This window comes from Falco biarmicus, chromosome 5 (assembly GCF_023638135.1).
Source record: "Falco biarmicus isolate bFalBia1 chromosome 5, bFalBia1.pri, whole genome shotgun sequence".
NCBI classification, from domain to species: Eukaryota; Metazoa; Chordata; class Aves; order Falconiformes; family Falconidae; genus Falco; species Falco biarmicus.
Window position 1 is genome coordinate 48,172,317 of NC_079292.1, and position 19,845 is coordinate 48,192,161.

A 19,845-nucleotide genomic window follows, 5' to 3' on the forward strand; every position below is an offset into this window, starting at 1 on the left:
CCCCCTTTCAGCCGAGGGGGCCGCCTCACCCCCGGAGCGCCCCTCAGCGGAGTTCGCGGCCGTCCGGGCGGGCGCGGCCTACATTGCCCAGCGTCCCGCGCCGAGGGCGGCGCCACCGGAAGCGCGGGGCGGACTACTTCCGGCTGTGCGCGAGCCCCAAGCGGAGGCGAGCCCGCGAGCCTACACCCCGACGAGACAAGATGGCCGGGCTGCCCCGCAGGATCATCAAGGTACCCCCGCCTGCCCCGCCGCGCTCTGCGGGGCGCCTGAGGGGTGGCTGGGCCGGGCCCCGCGCGGCGGGTCAGGGCAGGGTAGGGCTGGGCTGGGCCGGGCCGGGCCGCGCACCGCTTCCGGTGCCCGGGAGCAGGGCCGCGCGGGGGCAGGGCCCTCCCGGGCCTCCTCCTTCCCCAGCCGGGCGGGGGGGGGACCCGCCGCTGAGCCCGTCCGCCGCGGGAGCGACTAGGGGTTGGGGCCGCGCCGGTCCCGGTCCTGGTCCCTGCGCCGCTGGCTGTGTGGCCGCCGGCGGGGGCTCCTGGGTGTGTGCGGGCGGTGGGGAGCGGCTGGGCCCTCCTGACGGGCCGGGGGCGGCGAGCGGCAGTGGGCCCGCGCCTTCCACGGTGGCCGCCCAGGCGGCGGCAGCGCCTCACGGCCTGCCCTGCTGCCGTCTGCTGGGTGCCTGCGCGCCCTTTCCGCGGCCCGGAGCTTGGAGGGCACCGGACGCGCCCCCCTGGCTCTTTCCCCGGCTGCGCGGCTCCTCGCCGGCTCGGGGCCGGGGGAGCGCGGCGGCGGCGCGGTGCTGGGCTCCCGCTCCGGTACGAGGAGGGGCGAAACTCAGCGAGTGGTTAAACCGGGGCTTGAGCTGCACGTCGGGGGCATCCGTGCCGGCACACGCGAAGCCAGCCTGGTTACTACTACGTGTGCTCTGAGCTGTCGGCCCTTACGGTGTTAGCGTCTTCCTGTTGGCGGTTCACTGTCTCGCTTGGACTTTCGTTTAAGCTCAAAAGCTTTTTAAGGGCTCTCTTCTTCGGGGTATTTTCAGCTGACCCTTAGGACTTGAATGGTTTGGAGTCACTTCACAGAGATACACAGCTAGCTGCATTGCAAGCTATCAAAAGATGGTTTAGTCGTGGATGTTTGTGCTGGGCTACTCCTTCCCACTCCATTTGCAGTGTTGTGAGTTGAAGCCCTCAAATTGATGATTGCTCCCTTTACAAGAGTTACGAAGTGATTCCAGTGAGGTTCGCTAGCCCTCATAGGAAATAACAGCACCGTTGCTACTTGTTGAACTGTACAAATGTCACAAATAATTTCTAACACTGTGAAGCTCTCTTGGTTGAGCACATGATGTTGGCAACCATTGTAAAACACCTGAGTGCAGAACATGTTAAATAGAGGAAAATACAGTTTTATTTTTTCATATACTAAAAAGTCAAGCTATCTAACAGGTGATAGAGGAGATGAGTTAAAAATAAGGCTGGAGTAGCATTTATCTGGTGTGAAATAGACTAAACTATGATTACTGCTCAGATTTGTAAGCAGTGAAAATAACAAAGACAAATCTTACAAAATGAGTTTGACGCTTATCCAGCTGCCTTAGTGCACAGCATGCAAAGCTGAATGTATTTCAGGTGTGAGAGGGATCACTGATTCATAATACAGTGGAACTGGTATTAATCAGAGTTGTGGTAAGAGCTCAGTCATGAGGCTGATGTCCGTATTAAATTTTTTAATAGCTCTTGACAATTCCCCTAAATACAACCAAGAAGCACACCCGCTTGTAAGCTGGTGCATATGTTTCCTTCTTGGTGCTTTTGGGGTTTTTGTGTTTCCTAAAAGAAAACGTGGAGCAATTTACGACTTGCTTCAAAGATGTGTGATGGCATGGGAATGTTTCTTCTCCTCCTGGAGAGGGGAGGTGGATGCCAGCAGAACAGAGACCTAGAAACTTCATGTTTCCTCCAGAGTATCCTCTTCAGTACTTTCAGGATTATTACGTGTTACAAGGTGGTCTGTACAGTGGGTTGTGTATTTCCATGTGTGCATTATAAGTTCTCTGCAGCCAATGCAGAGCTTTTAAATCTTGGGTGGGTCACATTAGATGACCAATTCTTTAGCTCCTGTGCTATACATACATTAGGTTGCCAGATGTGCATACAGTCTAGGACTTGAATCTGACTATTTACTACAGACTCAAAAATGTGCAAAGTCATATTTTGAAATACTGCAGCTGCAGAGGTGCAGACCTAGAAATATGCCTGCTTGAGTCCTCAGGAGTCTTGAGTGAGAATTGTTTTGACCTTTTCTATCCTGCTAATCTTGATGTTGGAGTTAAATTTCCTATTGCTAGTTGCCTTAGAGGGAGGGGAAGGAGTGAACTCTGCTTAGTGAGAATGAAAAACAAGGAAAGGAAATGGAAGTGAGAGAGATTGGGAAGGAAAGAGCTGTAGAAAGGTGAAATAACTCCAATAACAAGGTGAACTGATTTTCTTTATGCACAGTAATAAATTTGATGATAAATAAATGGTTTGGGTTAGTGTTAGGAAAAGACCTCCTCCCTTTGATCCACATGCACCCTTTGTGTTGTCATCCGAGGGAGACCGCTGATGGCTGATTTGGGATACGAGTGCATATTTGGACTGTAATGAAGTATAGAATCTAGCTAGCTGCTCGAAATACAGCTGGCATTCCTCATTTTGACCGACTGCTGGCAGATGGCCTGGCTCTCAGGTTGACTAGCAGCCCTGTACTCCTCAGCTTGCTGCTTTGCTATGTGGAGGCTGTCATCTGGCCCAGTAGGAGAGCAGTAGTTTTCCTTGTCTCAGCAGAGCACTCTATTTATATTTCTAATACTTCCCCCAAATTCAATTTAAAGGTGTTAGTATAGATGTTGCAAAGCAATTGTTACAGAAGATACAGAATTAGTCCCAGTTTGCTGTCCTCAGGTTACTTAGGATCACGGACTGAGTGTGTGTATGGGAAAGATCTGTAAGCTCAAGAGATTACTTGCTTTAGTGTTACAACTTGGTGTTAGCACTTCACAAATGTTGAGTAGAAAATGATGACATAGTTTTGAATCTTTAAAGATATAGTCAGAATTGGAAAATCTATCTTGTGAATAGAGAAGAGGTATTTTTATTTTCTTCAGTAGTCCAAAGCTAGGAGTCCTCTGAGAATCACCTTGACAAGAAAATCCGTTCATGTAAGATAAAATAAAAATATGCTATGGCACATTTACATAGGTGTGCATTTTTGATGCTGTAAAATTTTTTCTTAATATTAATCCTGTATTAAAATGTGAGCCTTTGCAATATACACAATAAAGAAGCCCAGCGACTTTTACATTCAAGCATGTATTACACCAGTTCTCTCCAGTGTTGCAAAGTCACGTAGCTCCAGTCAAGTAAGGAATTGAATTGCATCTGATTTTTTTTTTTTTTTTTTTTTGGCTGACATTCAGTCCACCTCATTGCTGTGTCAAGTGCAGTCAGTATATCTGAATGGGATGGGCAATACTGCCTCTTGTCATCTTTTCAAATGGTTTTTTTTCCCTGCTGTTTTCACTACTGCAGTGATCTCATTATTCATGATTTGATGTCCAGGTCTGTTTTGACTGTGTAGCCAGTTGTTAGTAGTGCTTCTGTTGCAACCACTGCAGCTGCTCATATCATGAAGCAACCATCTGAAGCAGTATCTGAGACTCCTTCAAACTTTTTTAGTTGATGAATTTATCGGCATTAAATTGCTGAGTCTTTGATTTCCTCCCCTGCATGGTATTGTGGTGTTGTATGAGATACTAATTTCTTGGTGTTTACTGTGAGAAGCTGTTTCCACATTGCTGCTAGCTTGCAGTATTTTTCGAGGATCTGGGTGACATTTGGATTGCTGAGTTATAAAATGCTACCTGAAAATGTAAAATTTCTCAGAGGTTTTATGAAGATTCTCATGGTGTGTGTGGTGATGGGCACCAACAGCATTCTATATTAGAGGTCAGTATGAACAGCTTTATATGTTTCTTAAAATATAAATCAGGCATTTAGTCTGCAACTTCTGAAACTTCTAGAAGTTCTTGAACAGTGTTACTGGTAGCCAACTTGAAGTTTGTCATTTTGTCTTGGAAGCTATGGGCTTTTGGGGTGTGGACATCTGTCTCCACCTGAAAATTTAAGTTGCCATTACTTCTTGATTTCTTTGATGTTTTTTTTTGTTTCCTGGATAGAAAAAATTAAAAAGGCTGAAGGTAAGCTTAGCATCTTTTAGTGGTATTTTGCATTTGTTTGGATGGTGGTTAGGCATAAAAACATTACTTCTGGACAGTGCTGTTCCTTGGCATTTGCAGAGGAACTGTATATTTGGTCTTTGTAATGTGTTTTTGCCCCTTGTATGCTGTTTGAATCTTGTGGATAACGTCAAGTTTGACAGGAGGGTGAAAACTTGAGGAATTTTCAGAGGGTGTTTTGTATCATTCTTCTTAAAACCACCTTCCCCTGCCTCCCCAACAAATGTAGGAAGGTAGGAATATAAGACATAACACTACTTTGCAACCCACATTGAATCTTCTTGCCAGGTGACCAGTATAGCATAGGCTGGCTCTGGTAGTGGGAGGGGTGTAGAGGCAGGTATTGAAAGCCCGAAGTTTGGCGGGATGCAGCCTTTGTGGAGGTGTCGGGGGAAAGCTGAGAAGGTGGTTCAGGCTCAGAGGATAGGAAAACTTTCAAGTCAGACTAAGGTACCAGTTTTGAAAGGAAGACATGGATTCCTAATAAAAGATATTAAAGAGGACACTGATAACTTTTCACATCCTTTTCCTTAAAGAAGCTTTCAGCAGACGCTAGAGAAGAAAAACTGAGGAAAAAACTAGATAATCCAACTAGAGGCAAAAGCCTTGTTTGGACCACCTCTTTGTATAACACTGGAGCAACTTTGAGGTACAAATCTATAGTACACCAAGCTTTCTAACTACCGATGCTAATGGTTTTCTATTGTTTTGCATGCAGGTTTTTTTAATACTATGCTTGTCTGATGTTTACATGGCTTTCAGTGTACCTCAAAATTGGTTTTGTGTAATAGTACAAAACAAAAACGTATTTTCATAGTTATATGTGACTGGTGAGTTAATAGTGAGAAGCAAGTGGCAAATTTTGCCATAGATGATATGGTGGGTTGGGTACCTGGATGGATGCCAGGTGCCCACCAAAGCTGCTCTATCACTCAGCTGGACAGAGGAGAGAAAATGCAATGAAAGGCTTGGCTTGTGGGTTGAAACAAGGACAGGGAGAAATCACGCACCCATTACCATCATGGGCAAAACAGACTCTACTTGAGGAAATTAGTTTAATTTATCACCAATCAAAACAGAGTAGGCTAATGAGAAAATGAAAACTAAATCTTAACACACTTTCCCTCCACCTCTCCCTTCTTCCTGGGCTTAACTTTACTCCCAAATTCTCTGCATCCTCCCCCACTGAGGGGCAGCAGCGCAGGGAATGGGGGTTGTGCTCAGTTCATGACATGTCTCTGCCACTCCCTCCTCGGGGGGAGGACTCCTCACACTCTTTCCTTGCTCCGTTGTGGGGTCCCTCCCAAGGGAGGCAGGCCTCCACAAACTTCTCCAAGGGGAGCCCTTCCCACAGGCTGCAGTCCTTCACAACCTGCTCCAGCATGGGTCCCTTCCACAGGGTGCAGTCCTTCAGGAGCAGACTGCTCCGTCATGGGGGGTCACAAGCCCTGCCAGCAAAGGTGCTCCAGTGTGGGCTTCTCTCTCTCTATGGGTCCACAGGGTCCTGCCAGGAGCCTACTCCAGCATAGGGTCCCCATGGGGTCACAGCCTCCTTTGGGCACATCTACCTGCTCCAGCGTGGGGTCCTCCACAGGCTGCAGGTGGATTTCTGCTCTGCTGTGGAGCTCCATGGGCTGCAGGGGGTCAGCCTGCCTCACCATGGTCTTCACCGCAGGGTGCAGGGGTGAAGAATCTCTGTTCTGGTGCCTGGAGCACCTGCTCCCCCTCCTTCTTCATTGACCTTGGTGTCTGCAGCGTTGTTTCTCTTGCATTTTCACACTCCTGCCCCTCCTTTCTTAAATACGTTATCACAGAGGCACTACCAACATTACTGATAGGCTCAGCCTTGGCCAGCAGTGGGTCCATCTTGGAGCTGACTGGCATACCCTCTGTTGGGGGAAGCTTCTAGCAGCTTCTCACAGAATCCACCTCTGTAGCTCTCCCTGCTACCAAAACCTTGCCACGCAAGCCCAGTACAGATGGCATTTGACAGAAGCTCTGTATGAATTACTGTTTGCTTTAACCACACTTTGATAGTTGACTCTGCACTGTATATTAATGCGATTGTGCTCCATCAGTATATCTGCAGGAATGGGTTCACTGTTAGCTTAGTGAATTTAGTTGTGCCTTACTTTGCTATAGCTGGAGATACACCATGAAAAGCTTGATCTGTGTTAGTACATAGATAATCCTCTAGGAATTTGCATAGGATCTCAGCTTCACAGTTCTAAAATCATGTAATCTGCTCTGGAAAATTTGAGGAGGTGGTTGTTTTCAGGGGAGAATGGTGCTGACCTTAAAAATGCCCCTCTTCATGTTACTATTGCTTGGCAATAAGGTCTTGTTCCAAGAGTGGGTAGATTCTGGATTTTTTTTTTTTTTCTGGGAAGGTTGTTACCTGGAGTAAGTTTGTCTTCATCTCCCTGTAAGTGACTGTGCAATGGTTAAAATTGTGTGGTGATAGGAACTGGAGAACCAGAAATGCATGAGGGAAGGTTGTGAGCAATCTGGAGTTCGTGGTGCTTGCTTAGCAGAGCTGTGGTTTCAAGCTGCTGGACAATTGTTCATAGATTGAGTACTAGTTAATGGTTTCTAACTCTACTGTACCACTGTTCTTTTTTACAGCTGTTGCCTTTGATATGTTGACACTCAGAACATTTTCTTGCTTTTTTGTTTGTTTTTTTTTTTTTTGAGGTGGTAGTGTAGTTACAGTTGGGGCTGGCGGTGGAGGCTGGTGGTAGGGTCTGGGAACCCGCAGGGTGATGGAAGCATTAGTGTACAGAGATGTTAGCCTAGTAATGAGTGCAGGAAGCAGAGGCGTGTGGGATGCTGACACCTGGGGAATATATGGCAAGGAAGAGAAGAATTAATGTGGAGGCCAGCTACTGGAAACCACAAGTGCAGCCTTCTATTTATGATGTTTGACCTCTGCCTTACAGTTTAATGGGCTTTATTGCTAATTCTTTTTTTTTTTTTTTTTTCTTCCCTAAAAGGTAGATGTTATTTTCAGAAGACTTCCTTCAATGTAGTTGTTTTACAGTGACACACATTCAATCTAAACATTCTTAAATCTCTCTTGGCTATGATTTCTGGTTAGGTAACCAGTTCATTTTGAGTAATGCTGGTTATAGCCAGTTCTTTACATAATTGTAGCTAATGAATTGATAGACCCTAGAAGAACTTGTGCCAAAATGTTATGTACTGTTATAAAAGGTGTTTGAATTAAGTCTTTGTGGTTTTCTGAGGCAGCTTTATCCGTATATGTAAAAGGCAGTTTTGACTGATACATTTCACTTTCCCCTACTGCCCCCCCCAATAAAAATCAAAGCAGAAACATGCATGTGGTTTACCTTCTCATGTGTCACTTGCCAGTTCTTGGCGAAGGAGATAACTGTGATCTTCCCCCTTATCCCACTCTGACAGAAAAGGAAAGAATTGCCGTTTGGCAAGTAATTATTAACTTGTCGGTGTGCCAGTATGCTGCTTTAAGTTTTGCCCTATGCCACTAAAACCTTCAGTTTCTACTTCGTACCTCAAAATTAACCTGAACTATTAGATGTAGTTGGACGATAATGGCACTGGTAGCTGGCAAGGGTTTCCTGCAATTGGCATAAAAATATGAAACAAATGTATGTCGTATGTAGTCTGAATTGAAATGCTAAAGTTGGTGGTGTACTTCTGTGTTTTTTTCAGAGAGCCAGCACAAGGTGGAAGAGTTACCACCTAGTTAAGTTAGATTAACCAGAAGTTCTCAAGGTGATTACCCTGGGTTCATGATGAGTAGCCTTACTATATAAACAGATTTAGCCTGGGTTGTGCTGGCACAAAAGTTTTTGTGCTGCTGTGGTAAGCTTGCACTGGGGGACTGATTTGGTTCAGAACTCTGCAGTAAAGGTTATTTCTTAAGCCAAATCAGTTCTGTGACCTCATTTGTTGTTTGACTTTGCAAACACTTGGGCTGATAGAAGGGTTGCCTGGAATGGGGACTGTATAAATTAGCGCTGCTGCTGAGAAGTTTGGGCTTCTCATTCGGGCAAACCCTGCAATTTGTGAGGAAAGGAAAAGGTGGAGGTAGTTACAGATGTGAGTGAAGTTGATCAAGAAGGACTGAGAATCAGGCTGAAATGGTGGGGAGAAAAGCAGTTTGACTCAATTGTAAGCTCAATAGCTAAAGCCAGTGAAGCATAAGGTAAAGGACTTCAACTCTCAATGACTAAAAAAATCAGTGCAACTTAGGTGTACTTTTTTTTTAAAGCTTTTCACTTTTTGCTATTGGTAGTGACTTTTCAACTGCTGGAGGACTTGGCAGCAGATGTCTGATCTCTCCTAGGAAGCAAATACTGAAGAAGCTGAGAAGCAATGAGTTAAACTGAAAGAGATCACTTTCCTCATCATATATTCTCCCACATAAATTGGTGCGTGTGGTACCCTCCAGTGATAAGTGTTATCATTACAGCTATAGCAAAAAATGGAGCTAGTGGCTTTGATTTTAGTTCTGTTACCTTTTTGAAAAACCTCTAATTTGCAATATCATCTGTGGAGTCTGAAGCTGTCTACCACATCCTCACTAAAAGTGCTTCTGGATACAACAGTTCAAACATTTCAGATTAAAAAGTACATTGTGATTCATGCTGTAGTGGGTTGACACTGGCCAGCTGCCCACCCAGTCACTCCCCACCTCAACCAGGCAGCAGGAGAAAAAAGATGAAAAAGCTTATAGTCCAAGAGAAAGATGGGGAGATCATTTACTGATTGCCATCACGGGCAAAACAGGCTTGGCTTGGGGAAAATTAGTTTATTGCCAAGTAAAAGAGTTGGGTGGTAAGAAACAAAGATAGAGTTAAAACAACACCTTTGCCTCCTTTTTCCACACTCAACTGCAGTCCTTCCACTCCTGACTCCTCTACCTCCCCTGCCCCTGATGGTTCCAGGAGAATGGAAGTGTTTGCTTAGTTCCCCAGCAGCTCCTGTCTGCTGTTCTCTCCTCCTCCTTGTGCTTCTCCTGTGCTCCAGCATGGTCCTCTCCATGGGTTGCAGTGTGGACGTCTGCTCTGTTCTGGTCCTCCATGAGCTACAGGGAATCTCTGTTCCAGTGTCTGAAGCACCTCCTCATCCTCCTCTGAGCTTGGTGTTCAGACTAGTTTTGCTCACATTTGGTTTTTTTTTTTTATTCCCCCTCACTGTTCTCTCTGTGGGATGCCTTCTATCCTGTTTTCCCAGGTGTGCCACCAGTGTGGCTGATGGGCTCAGCTGTGCGCTGTGTCATGTCTGTTGGAGCTGGCTGTGTCTGGCACAGCACAGCCCCTGGCCCCTTCCCACAGAGGTCAGCCTGGAGCCCCCCTGCTGCCAACGCCTTGATACCTGCACCCTGTACATATGCCTAGATGATTAAGTAGTTACGCTAAAACAAATAAAAGTTTTATGTCCCAAAGCAGTGAGGCAAGCTCATGTGTATTTCTTTCAGTCTGGGTGCTTCTTTCATTTTACCAATAACTTTCTTTTAGGCTGTCTTGGGACTATCCATGCAGCGTTGCATCCTGTTGTTCCTATTATAAATGGCCAAGACTATCAAAGAAATTTGCTTTATAGTCAGCTGTTTGGAGACCCTTGCTTGTAGTACCTATGGAAGAAAAGTATCAAGAGATGTGCAGATTTCATTTAATCTTACTGTTGGAAGATGCTTTTACCTGCAGCCGGCACCAAGTGTTCATCCATTTCTATTCAAAGTTACTGTCCTCTGCTAGATGACAGCAGAGTTTGTATGCTGTCAGTCAACATTTTTTGGTTTAAAGATCTGGTTAAAAGAGCCCAGTATGCTTCCCTTGAGTTGAATTGGGAATACTGACAAGGTTTACTTTCTGGTGGTGACTTCTGCAGAGGGAGCAGCAATAAGCACTGGGAGTAGAGCTCTGAGCTGTGATTTGTTGCAGATTAAGTTTTACTAAGACATACTTATCCGTCACCTGTCTTCCCTGATCTGTTCAGAATAAAACCATCTTGGGTTAGTTGAACGTACAGGTAAAGGTGGATATTGCCTATGCTTTTTCACTGTCTGAAGTAGATTAGAGAGGCCTTGTACCTTGCCTTGAACTGATGAAGTTGTAGGGATGTAACCTCCATCTTGGGTGATGCTGAAGGTAAACTACTTGACTACTGCATAAGAATTGTGCTAGTAAATCTGCTGCTGAAAATACAAGGGAAGGGTCATTCCCCTGAGACTTTGCATAAAGATGCGGTATTGTGCCATTTTAAATATTTAACAGCTCTAAGACCTGCAATATTTTCTCTTTGTGTAAGAGGCCGTATTAATGGTTTCTGTTATGAAGTTTCAGAATAATTTTATTGCAGCTATGTTGACCTTTGTAAGTCTTAATGATGTTATCTCTTTAAGGTACTAGCATAAAGCTGCTTGTCACAAGGATGCTTTTCTGTAGTTGCAGTACTATAAAAGGTTGCTAGATAACTATAACATGTAAGAAGATACACAGAGTCTAAGACGTTTGTGGAGGGATGAAGACTTTAATTTAGCAGTTACTGAAATTAGTGCTGTTGGTAGTTAAGCTTCTTCCTTTGGAATGAGGAGGTAGTCTGTGTTTCCTTTTTAGGTTGGTTACAGAACAGTAATCTGTTATGCTAGTATCTTGCTGTGATTGATGTTGCAGTCTCAGCTCTTTAAACTGGCCCCTTCACCAAAAGGAGCAGTCTGTTCTCCCATCCTTCTGACAGCATGTGTTTGCACCCTTCTTGGCACAGCTGTTTGCGTGGACATGTGGTGAGCTGCATCAGGGACTCTTCTTTTTTGTATGACTTTTTTTTTTTTCTTCTCCTTCCAGATCAGCTCCATGCTATCTCAACATGAGGCTGAGAAACAGCTATACACGCAAAAGTGAAGGTGCACAATAGGCTGAAGTGGAAAGGCAGCACAGCTTTTTTTTTTCTTCCTTTTCTCTGTGTCTGCTCATTTATCAGCTTATAATGTTCAGGTTTTGTAAGGTGTTGGGATTTCTCTAAGCTCCTTTTGTTCTAATAGATTTTATGAATTTCACCAAGTGATTTCACAGCTGGTATTAAAGGACTGTGTGGAGCAGAAGACCATGTTAGGTTATGTCAGAAGGTATATTCCTTCAATTGTAACACCTCACTAAAGACTACTATATTGAATGTGTGGATTAATATGCAGAATTTTTTACTTAGTGAAGGTAACTGTATAGTAGTAATATTGAATATGAAATAAGAAAACGAGTGTCAGGAAATTGAGCATGCAGACAGCTGAATTACTAAGCAAAGCAAATTTGCCTGGAGACATGGAGTATGGATTTCTTCTTTGAGCTAGTTTGTGCTGACTTTGCAGGCAAGCTTTTCTCTTAAATTCTAGTGGGCTTCATACAGTAGCCTTAAAGTTCTTGTAATTTGTGGGTGCTAGATATTGATCTGTTCTTAACTCTTTTCTTCTCACATCCCTTGGCAGGCAGTGTGAAATTTGTTGTGATTAGCTACTGCCATAGTACAGGGAATGGAATTGCAATTATTTTCCCAAACAAAGAATACAGTACTCCTTTCTAAAAAGCAATGAAAAAGCTTTAAAAATTTCTAATCCCATGCAACGATTTCTTCACTACTGGATTGGTCTCTGTCAGGCAGGTGAAGCTTTAGAGATTTCAGTTCAGCTCTGCTATGTAAGAAATAACATTTGGGTTTTTGGGTATTTTTTTTTTTTTTTTTGCAAATACTTGTATACATGAGTTTTCTGATTGTGGTTATTTGTCAATATGCCACTGTTTGATCCTGCACTAGTCTGTTGATAGCAAATAAAACTTCTGAATTAGCTTTTTGTTTTTCAAAAACATAGCATACAGAAATCTTTTTTGGTTGTTTTGACTGAGGCCTTGGCAGCTTGAGGCTCTTATGAACACTTCTGCAAGACTGGAAGTGATTAAAATAGTATATTTCTAATGGATTCCTTTGTATGCTTGTTCATATTCCTGTGTGCTCTAACAATTGATTTTTGTGCATGTGTGTATGGAAGAATCTTCTGGGTTGTTCAATTCACTCCTTTAAAGAAGGACTTTTGTGTTATTCTGGGTGTATGAACCAGGAGAATCCTGGTGGTTATGTCTGCTTTTCAGTAACTTTTTTTCCTTCTGCTGAAAGCAGATAACCAAGCAAAAATTCAAAGAATGAAACATCCCTGTGCAAACTGATCTCTTGTGTTTACGTGGCTTCTCAGTCTTTGCAAGCTGAAAACCCCTCATCCCCACCTCTTGCTCTGTTGGTCTCTTCTACAGGTCAGAGTGCACTCCCTTCCTGAGGCTTCTTGTCCTCACAGGTTACTGTAAAAACAGGTTGAGGGTTTTTTCCCCCTTGGGTACAATTAGTTTTCAATTTAATGTCTTCATAGAAGAATAGCTATGCAGAATGTCAGCTGCACCATCTGTCCGATCCATATCATCTGTCACTCTACTTCAGGCCACCTGTGTTGCGAAAGCAAAGCTTTTCTTATTTTGTCAAAACACCTTCAGCACTTCAGTGTTTTTTAATCACTTAATTAAAAATAAGAAAGATAAAATTGTGGGGGGGGCATAACCAGTTGTGAATGACAGTGTTGTGGCTTGGTGTGTTGTTTTTTTTTTTGTTTTGTTTTTTTCTGAAGTACTGACTGACATGTATCTTCATTTTGGGTTTATTTTCTGCTGGCCAACGGAAATGACAACATACTCTTGGAATTGGAAGAAGTGGAGTAAAAGCAGGAGTGAGAGGAGATCTCAATCTAAAAACATAGCAGAGTATGACAGATAGAAGTAACTGCTTACAGCAGCATGCGATACTTCATTAAATGCTTTAGAGCTCAAAATATGTCCTGATATCTCTTCTGTGAAACTTCAGTATGCTAGAGCAGAGCTAATAAGAAACACTATAAAGTACTGTTCTGGAACACTTACTTGATGGAAATTTGTATTTCCATGAAGAGAACGTTAACTGCTCTATTGTAAGAACATCTATTGTGAACAGCAAAACTGCAAAACCTAGTTCTTGGTGAATTTGTCCTTTTCCCTCTTTAGTATGTTAATATTTGGATGTTCCAGCTCTTTCTGTCCTTATTGACAGGGGTTTTTGCCAGGCAAGAATAGTACATACTTCGTTAGAATAAACTGGCTGAAGAGCATGTAATATCAAAGTTCTTCACGTCTTTCTCTTCAGAAACATTGAGCTTGGTTTCTGTCTTAGTCACTGACAGCTTACAAAGTGCACAGAAACGTTCAAATTGGACAAAGGTTTCAAAGGCAGTTTTAGGGGCAAAGCAGGAAGTAACAGCTTGCACAAAATTCACTTCCTCAGCCAAAAGGCTGTTAGAAAGATTTTGCTTAAAAAGGTGCTGGAAAGTGAAGTATTGCATATGCTTGATCTTCCTGATTAGTTAAAAAAAGGTGGGAAGTTAGAAGTTTAATTAGAAGTGATTTATTTGTTTGTTTATTTTAATGTGTTTGAGAGACTTTTTCATTCGGTAACCATCCTCTGGGGAAAGTAGTATAAAATTACAAAATAAGATCAACATGTTGTTAAACCATTTCCTTGTTTGTAGGTTGAGTCCACATCTTGTGACTCTTATGGGTAATTTACAGGGTGGGGTTTTTTTATTTTACAAAAAGAAAGTCTTTAAGCAGTTTGATTTCCAGACCTGGTGCATAGTGTTTCCCTGTTTACTGACAACTGTTTCTCTCGAATATGATTTATTTCTCCAAGTCTTATGGCAAATCAAATTGATTTTGGTATCAGCATGTCTTTAACTGGCCACTGTACTCCAAAATGTGGAACTCAAGTCCCTGATATCACTTTAGAGCTGGACCTACTTGTATGTTGAAGCATTTTATATGCTTAGACCTTAAAATGGAATTTTTTGATAAATTTTTCCCTTTCTGTTCTTCTTCTATGGTTTCCCCCAAATATATTGAAGATATTTTGGAGTTCTTCATAATTGAAGTGCAAAAGCCTTATTTACCGTCTGATTTTAGCAGTGGTATTGATGGATTTAAGTACAAACATTTCACATTCTTTTTAATAAATGGCACCTTTCTTGTGTTTTTCATAGACTAACAAGCGTTTCTGTTATACTGTTTTAAAAAGATGCTGTTTCTAAACTGAAGATGCTTCTCAGCTTTTGCGTAAAACAGTAGTGATGTATGTTCACAGGAATCACGACCTGTCATTTTGTGTGTCAGAGGAGTTTAGGCTGTTGCTTGTGCTCTTGGCATGATGGCTGCATCAGAGCCTGGCGAGTGTGAAAGATGAGTGTCAACAAATTCCCTCACAGATTTCTTGCAAGTATTTCTCACTTCTGTTTGAAAACAGCTTGAATTATCCCGATAGTGGTGGAGCTCCATGCACAGTGCAAGCAGTGAAGTGTGCTTTCTTAAAGTGTTTTTCATCTCATATTAATGTTCCACAGCGCGCCTGTATGGGTCTTAGCGCTACTAGTGTAGCTGCATGAAGCATGAATGCTTTTCTTTGCACTCACCTCTTCTGTGGTGTTTTACCGCAAGATAACTGTATCCACATAACATAGAGGCATAAAGGGCTATCTGAATGTGATGACATATTAGCAATGGTGTAGCTCCTTCAGTATTATGTGGTACCTTGATTAAAATAATTGGTTTTCTCATACATGGGCTCTCTCATTGTTTGTTGACAACTGGTTTTTAGTGGCAGAATGTGCAGGTTGCAGCCAGGCACTGCTCGCTCAGTTATGCTAGCAGGTAGAAGTGCTGATGCTGCTGCCAGAGAACTGCTGATTCTGGGTTATTTTAAGCCAGGATTGGCTGCCCAATATGGTTACAGTCAGCATACTGACATAACTAGGGAGGCAGTCTGGGGACTAGCGTGACTGCGTGGGGGCTAGGGGCTGCTGAGATCAGCCCAGCTATTAAAATGCGTTACCCTTAATATTTAAAAAGGGGGAGAAAAAAAAAAGTCTTTAAATTTTAGCATGCCCATAAGAACCAAAACCATGATTTGCCTACAAGCATGTATCTGGCAAAGTCCAAGGGGTAGCAGCTGTGAACAAATTTAAAAATTGGATCTTTTCATTAAGTTTGTTCTTTTTCCAATGTCACCTTGGGTCCTTGTATTAGTTTGTGTTTGGCATAAGACACTGTTTCCTCTGCCAAAACTGTCAAGCTATATAGTAAGTATGTGGTCCTTCGTAGGCAGACACCCAAATTGTCCCATTTACCTGCAGCAGCACTCACACTGAAAACTTGCTGAAAGAAATGGAGAATGTTTTATGCATTTACAGGGATAATCTGTCATTTCTTAATGCTTTAGTTCAGTGGTATGAAAGTCAGTAAGCATTCGTTATAACTTTTCTACAGAATTACTGTACAAGTAAATAGCCAGCAGAATACAGAGTCCGAGTACATTACACGTTTATGTGTATAATTTAAAATATACTCGCAGAAGTGTAGACAGCTCTAAGGATCTTGGATGGCCTTCTAGTAAGGTGTGTAAGTGGCACTGGCAGCTAATGCCTATGCATATTAAGTAGGCAGTATGTAGTCACAACAGGGAATTAGACCAGATAAATTGATTTTTATGCTTGTGTATGTGTATAGTAACAACTTCAATATTATGGTCTGTAGGACCTTGGCAATTTTGAGATGAATGACTGGATTTTGGCATTAATTACTGTGACATCACTTTTTATATTATATATTTGATTATTTTTTTGCTAAGGTGACGTGTTATTAACTGCATCAAGACAGCCATATCACTTAAGTGCTGTGTAAATTAATTTTTACAAAATGCCAGTACTGTAACAATCCAGTTATGTTTGAAGAATGTATTAAGCCAAGCAGTGGTAATCTGTCTATTTTGTGCTTGTATTGGTGCTATTGTAGACACACAGAATAAATGCTACAAAACTAGAATAATAAATGAATGCACCTACAAGTCTCAATTTTTCATCAGTAGATACAGATAGTGGTGAAAAAATTAACTGTACATAGTAATAACAAGCTAGAGGAAAAGCAGGAAATGGGGCTAAAATTACCCGAGGAAATGAGGCTTCGGCGGGACTTCTTGTCCCTGCCTAATGTCCTTTTGTCACTTTTGGCCTTGAGTCTTTTTTTTTTTTTTTTTTTTTAGTAAGAATGAGCAGAATGGTGCCTGGTAAGACTTGTGAAGGCTGGTGGCAGAGGAGGGGGAAAGATGTACAGGACTTGGTCGGTGTGTCTGTTCAGTGCATTGGTGGGATGATGGATGGTCAGAACATGGGCAGCTCTTAGCTATGGTCACAGCATGGTACCTGAAGTAGGATCGGTGCTGTAGGCAGAAGAATTGAGCAACGAAGAATACAAATACCTGTAGGAAACCAGGCTTCTCTAATTTTGCTGCTTACAGAACAACTTGCCTGTCTCCTGCTGTTTTTTAGGGTAAACTTGAAACGTGGCTATTTGTAGGCTGGAAATGCCCACACCAGAGGTTATATGTAGGCTGAAAGTGCTCACACCAAAGCTATTTATACATACATATGTGTAAATATATAAAACATCCTTAAAAACACTTTTAGTGTTGCAGCATAGTACTTTAAAATCTCTGAAGTTGGATCTGATTCCAGTACAAATGTTCATCTTAATAAACTGGTTCACTCTTGTTAAAGTAAACCTTGAACGCTTTCTGTGAGTGATTAACCCTTTTGGCTTTTCACTTAGGGGATTCTCTATTTAAGGTAGCATGGGAAATGCTTTTGGTATTTTCATTGTGGTATTCTTTAAATTGCTCTTAAGTATATTGAAAAAAATAACAGCTTGGTAGTAGTTTAATCAAAAGTTAAGAGATTTGAGAACAATTTAATTGTTATCTATTATCTTGTGCTATAGAAGCACACTATTACAGCAGTTGAGAGATCTGAAAGATGTGTACCAGTTTACCACATCCTCATCTCCTTTCTGTTGATGTTCTTTAACATGTTTGTCTAACACTGTTTCTGTGGATGTAGGCAAATAGCTCATAATGTTGTTTTTAAAATAGTTTGTATAGGTTGTGTTTATTTTGAATGGGTTGTGTTTGTTAACATTGCTGCCTCTTCTTCTTCTAGGAAACCCAGCGCTTGCTGGCAGAGCCAGTCCCTGGGATAAAAGCGGAGCCAGATGAAAGCAACGCACGTTATTTTCACGTAGTCATTGCAGGTCCACAGGATTCCCCCTTTGAGGGTGGGACATTTAAACTTGAACTATTCCTTCCAGAAGAATATCCAATGGCAGCTCCTAAAGTACGTTTCATGACCAAAATTTATCATCCTAATGTAGACAAGCTGGGAAGAATATGTTTAGATATTTTGAAAGGTAAGTACTATCTTGTTTTCTTTCTTTAGATTTTACTAAGTACAGAAATGTATAAAATGACCTGAAAAATAGGTTTAATTTGTTTAAAAAATACCGTGTGTATTCTTTAATCTAGGTGATGAAAACTTGCTGTATCTATAGATTATGGTGAATACGGTGTTTCATACAGTTATAAATGTCTCTTCAGATAAATGGTCCCCAGCTTTGCAGATTCGTACAGTTCTGCTATCAATCCAGGCTTTGTTAAGCGCTCCCAATCCAGATGATCCACTAGCAAATGATGTAGCTGAGCAATGGAAGACCAATGAAGCCCAAGCCATAGAAACAGGTGATGTCTTACACTTTTTTCTTTTTCCCCCCTAGTTCTAGGAAGTTGCTGATTACTTGTTGGTGGGGGATGTAAATCCTGACCTCTTTGTCTTATGTCTGCAACTTGCAGAAACAATTACTGCATACAGTCATAGTCCAAGTACCCTGAATGTGCCTGCAGTGGTCTATTTTCAAGTCTGTGAGGCTTGCTAGAAGAAAAGGTCTGTCTGTTTTATCATGGATTTTCATGTTGCTAAATTGCAAGCGTGTCTAATTTGGAGTTGTGGTAAAATACAAGTATACACCACTGCTTTTCCTCTGTAGCTTAAAGAACAGATTATCTGGTTTCAGAAAGTACATCTCTTCCGTACTAGCTTCTGTTGCAGGCCGCAGTGAACCGAAAGAATTGCTTCGTTACGCCTCTTCACTTTTGGATCCACTGTAGTCAGGCCATTTCTGTAATATACAAAAGCTGACAGCTGCTGGCCTTCAAAATTGCATTTAAAATCTCGGAACTAGTATATTTTGTGTACTTGCAGCAGTGATATACAAGTGATCTTTAAAAAAAAGTGTTTAAAATTACTTTATTAAAGCCTGAAAAATGCATCTTTTCTTAAATATGTTTCTTTTTCTTTCCAGCCAGAGCATGGACTAGGCTATATGCCATGAATAATATTTAAATGCGCTTTGAACATCAAGTGTGCATCACTTCTCCTGTTCTGCCAAGACCTCTTCCTTTTTTGTTTGCATTTAATGGACACAGTTTTAGAAACATTACAGAATAAAAGCCCAGACATCTTCAGTCCTTTGGTGATTAAATGCACATTAGCAAATCTGTGTCTTGTCCTAATTCACTATTGTACCGCATGAGCAGAGGCTAGAAGTATCATCTGGATTGTTGTGAAATTGTTTGAAAGCAGCAGCACATCTCTGCTTTTAATCATTTTTCCCATCATGGTTTAAGTATAAGCACTGTGAGTGAAGGTAGGCAGGGTTAGCTGTGGGGCTTTTTGTTTTAATTTTGTGGGCTCCTCCTCCCTTTTTATGGTGATGCTAATTGCATTGGTAAAAGCAGCTAACCAGTTATACTTTAGAATATACCCTCTAGCCCAGTCTAACTTAGGCGCTGTAGATGGACAAGCTTCATTGTTTGAACAAAAAATGGGAACATTAAACATCCATCACCTTCACTAATAATATTGTGATTCTGCTGTCAAGTGTAGAAAAATCCCTCCAAGAAAAAGCTTGTGACCATTTTGTATGGCTTGTCTGGAAAATCTCCTGTAAATCTTATGTTTTAGTAAAATATTTTTTGTTATTCTACTTTGCCTTTGTACAGTTTATTTTGCTGTGTTTTCATTTCTCTAATGTGACAATCGTATTTAAAAAAAAAGTTAAACAAGAATTGACAATTTGTCTTCAGCAGTCTGACAGATTAAACAGTAAAGAGGTGGAATTCACAAGATTTTTTTTTGCTTTTGACTTTTTTAATGAACTTGTGTTATGTGGGTGATCTTACCTGGCCAATTTAGTATGAAAATGCATTTGAAGTGACTTCTAGAAACAACTCTCTGATGTAGCCATTGTAACCATAATTTTAGTAATGTATTGACATGCATTTTCATGGAAATAACTGTAATAAAGTAGGAGGTTGAGAGCAAATGACAGCACTAATTACGAGTATCTGCATAACTTTGCTGAGTGTCATCAGATGTTACACTACACAGTTTTCTAACTTATTTAATTCCTACCCTCCATTAACAGGAAATACCACTGTTACATCAGTTGATACACAAACTGGCTCTTTGGTTAACCACTTACAGGTAGCGGCTCATACCACTGGTTTTCTCTACAAGCCTTATTAAGCTGCTTGCTTGAGCAACTGGTTTGCTTACATAGCAACAAAGCTTTTTTTTTTTATTG

General features: G+C 41.8%; 1 protein-coding gene across 1 annotated transcript; it reads left to right on the plus strand.

Moving 5' to 3' along the window:
* The first annotated feature begins 74 nt into the window (after positions 1–74).
* UBE2N (ubiquitin conjugating enzyme E2 N) lies at positions 75–19,245 on the plus strand. Its single transcript, XM_056340059.1, has 4 exons — positions 75–230; positions 17,367–17,613; positions 17,801–17,941; positions 18,562–19,245. Exons 1-4 carry the CDS (start codon positions 201–203, stop codon positions 18,600–18,602), a joined length of 459 nt encoding a protein of 152 aa, XP_056196034.1. The 5' UTR covers positions 75–200; the 3' UTR covers positions 18,603–19,245.
* The last annotated feature ends 600 nt before the right edge of the window (positions 19,246–19,845 follow it).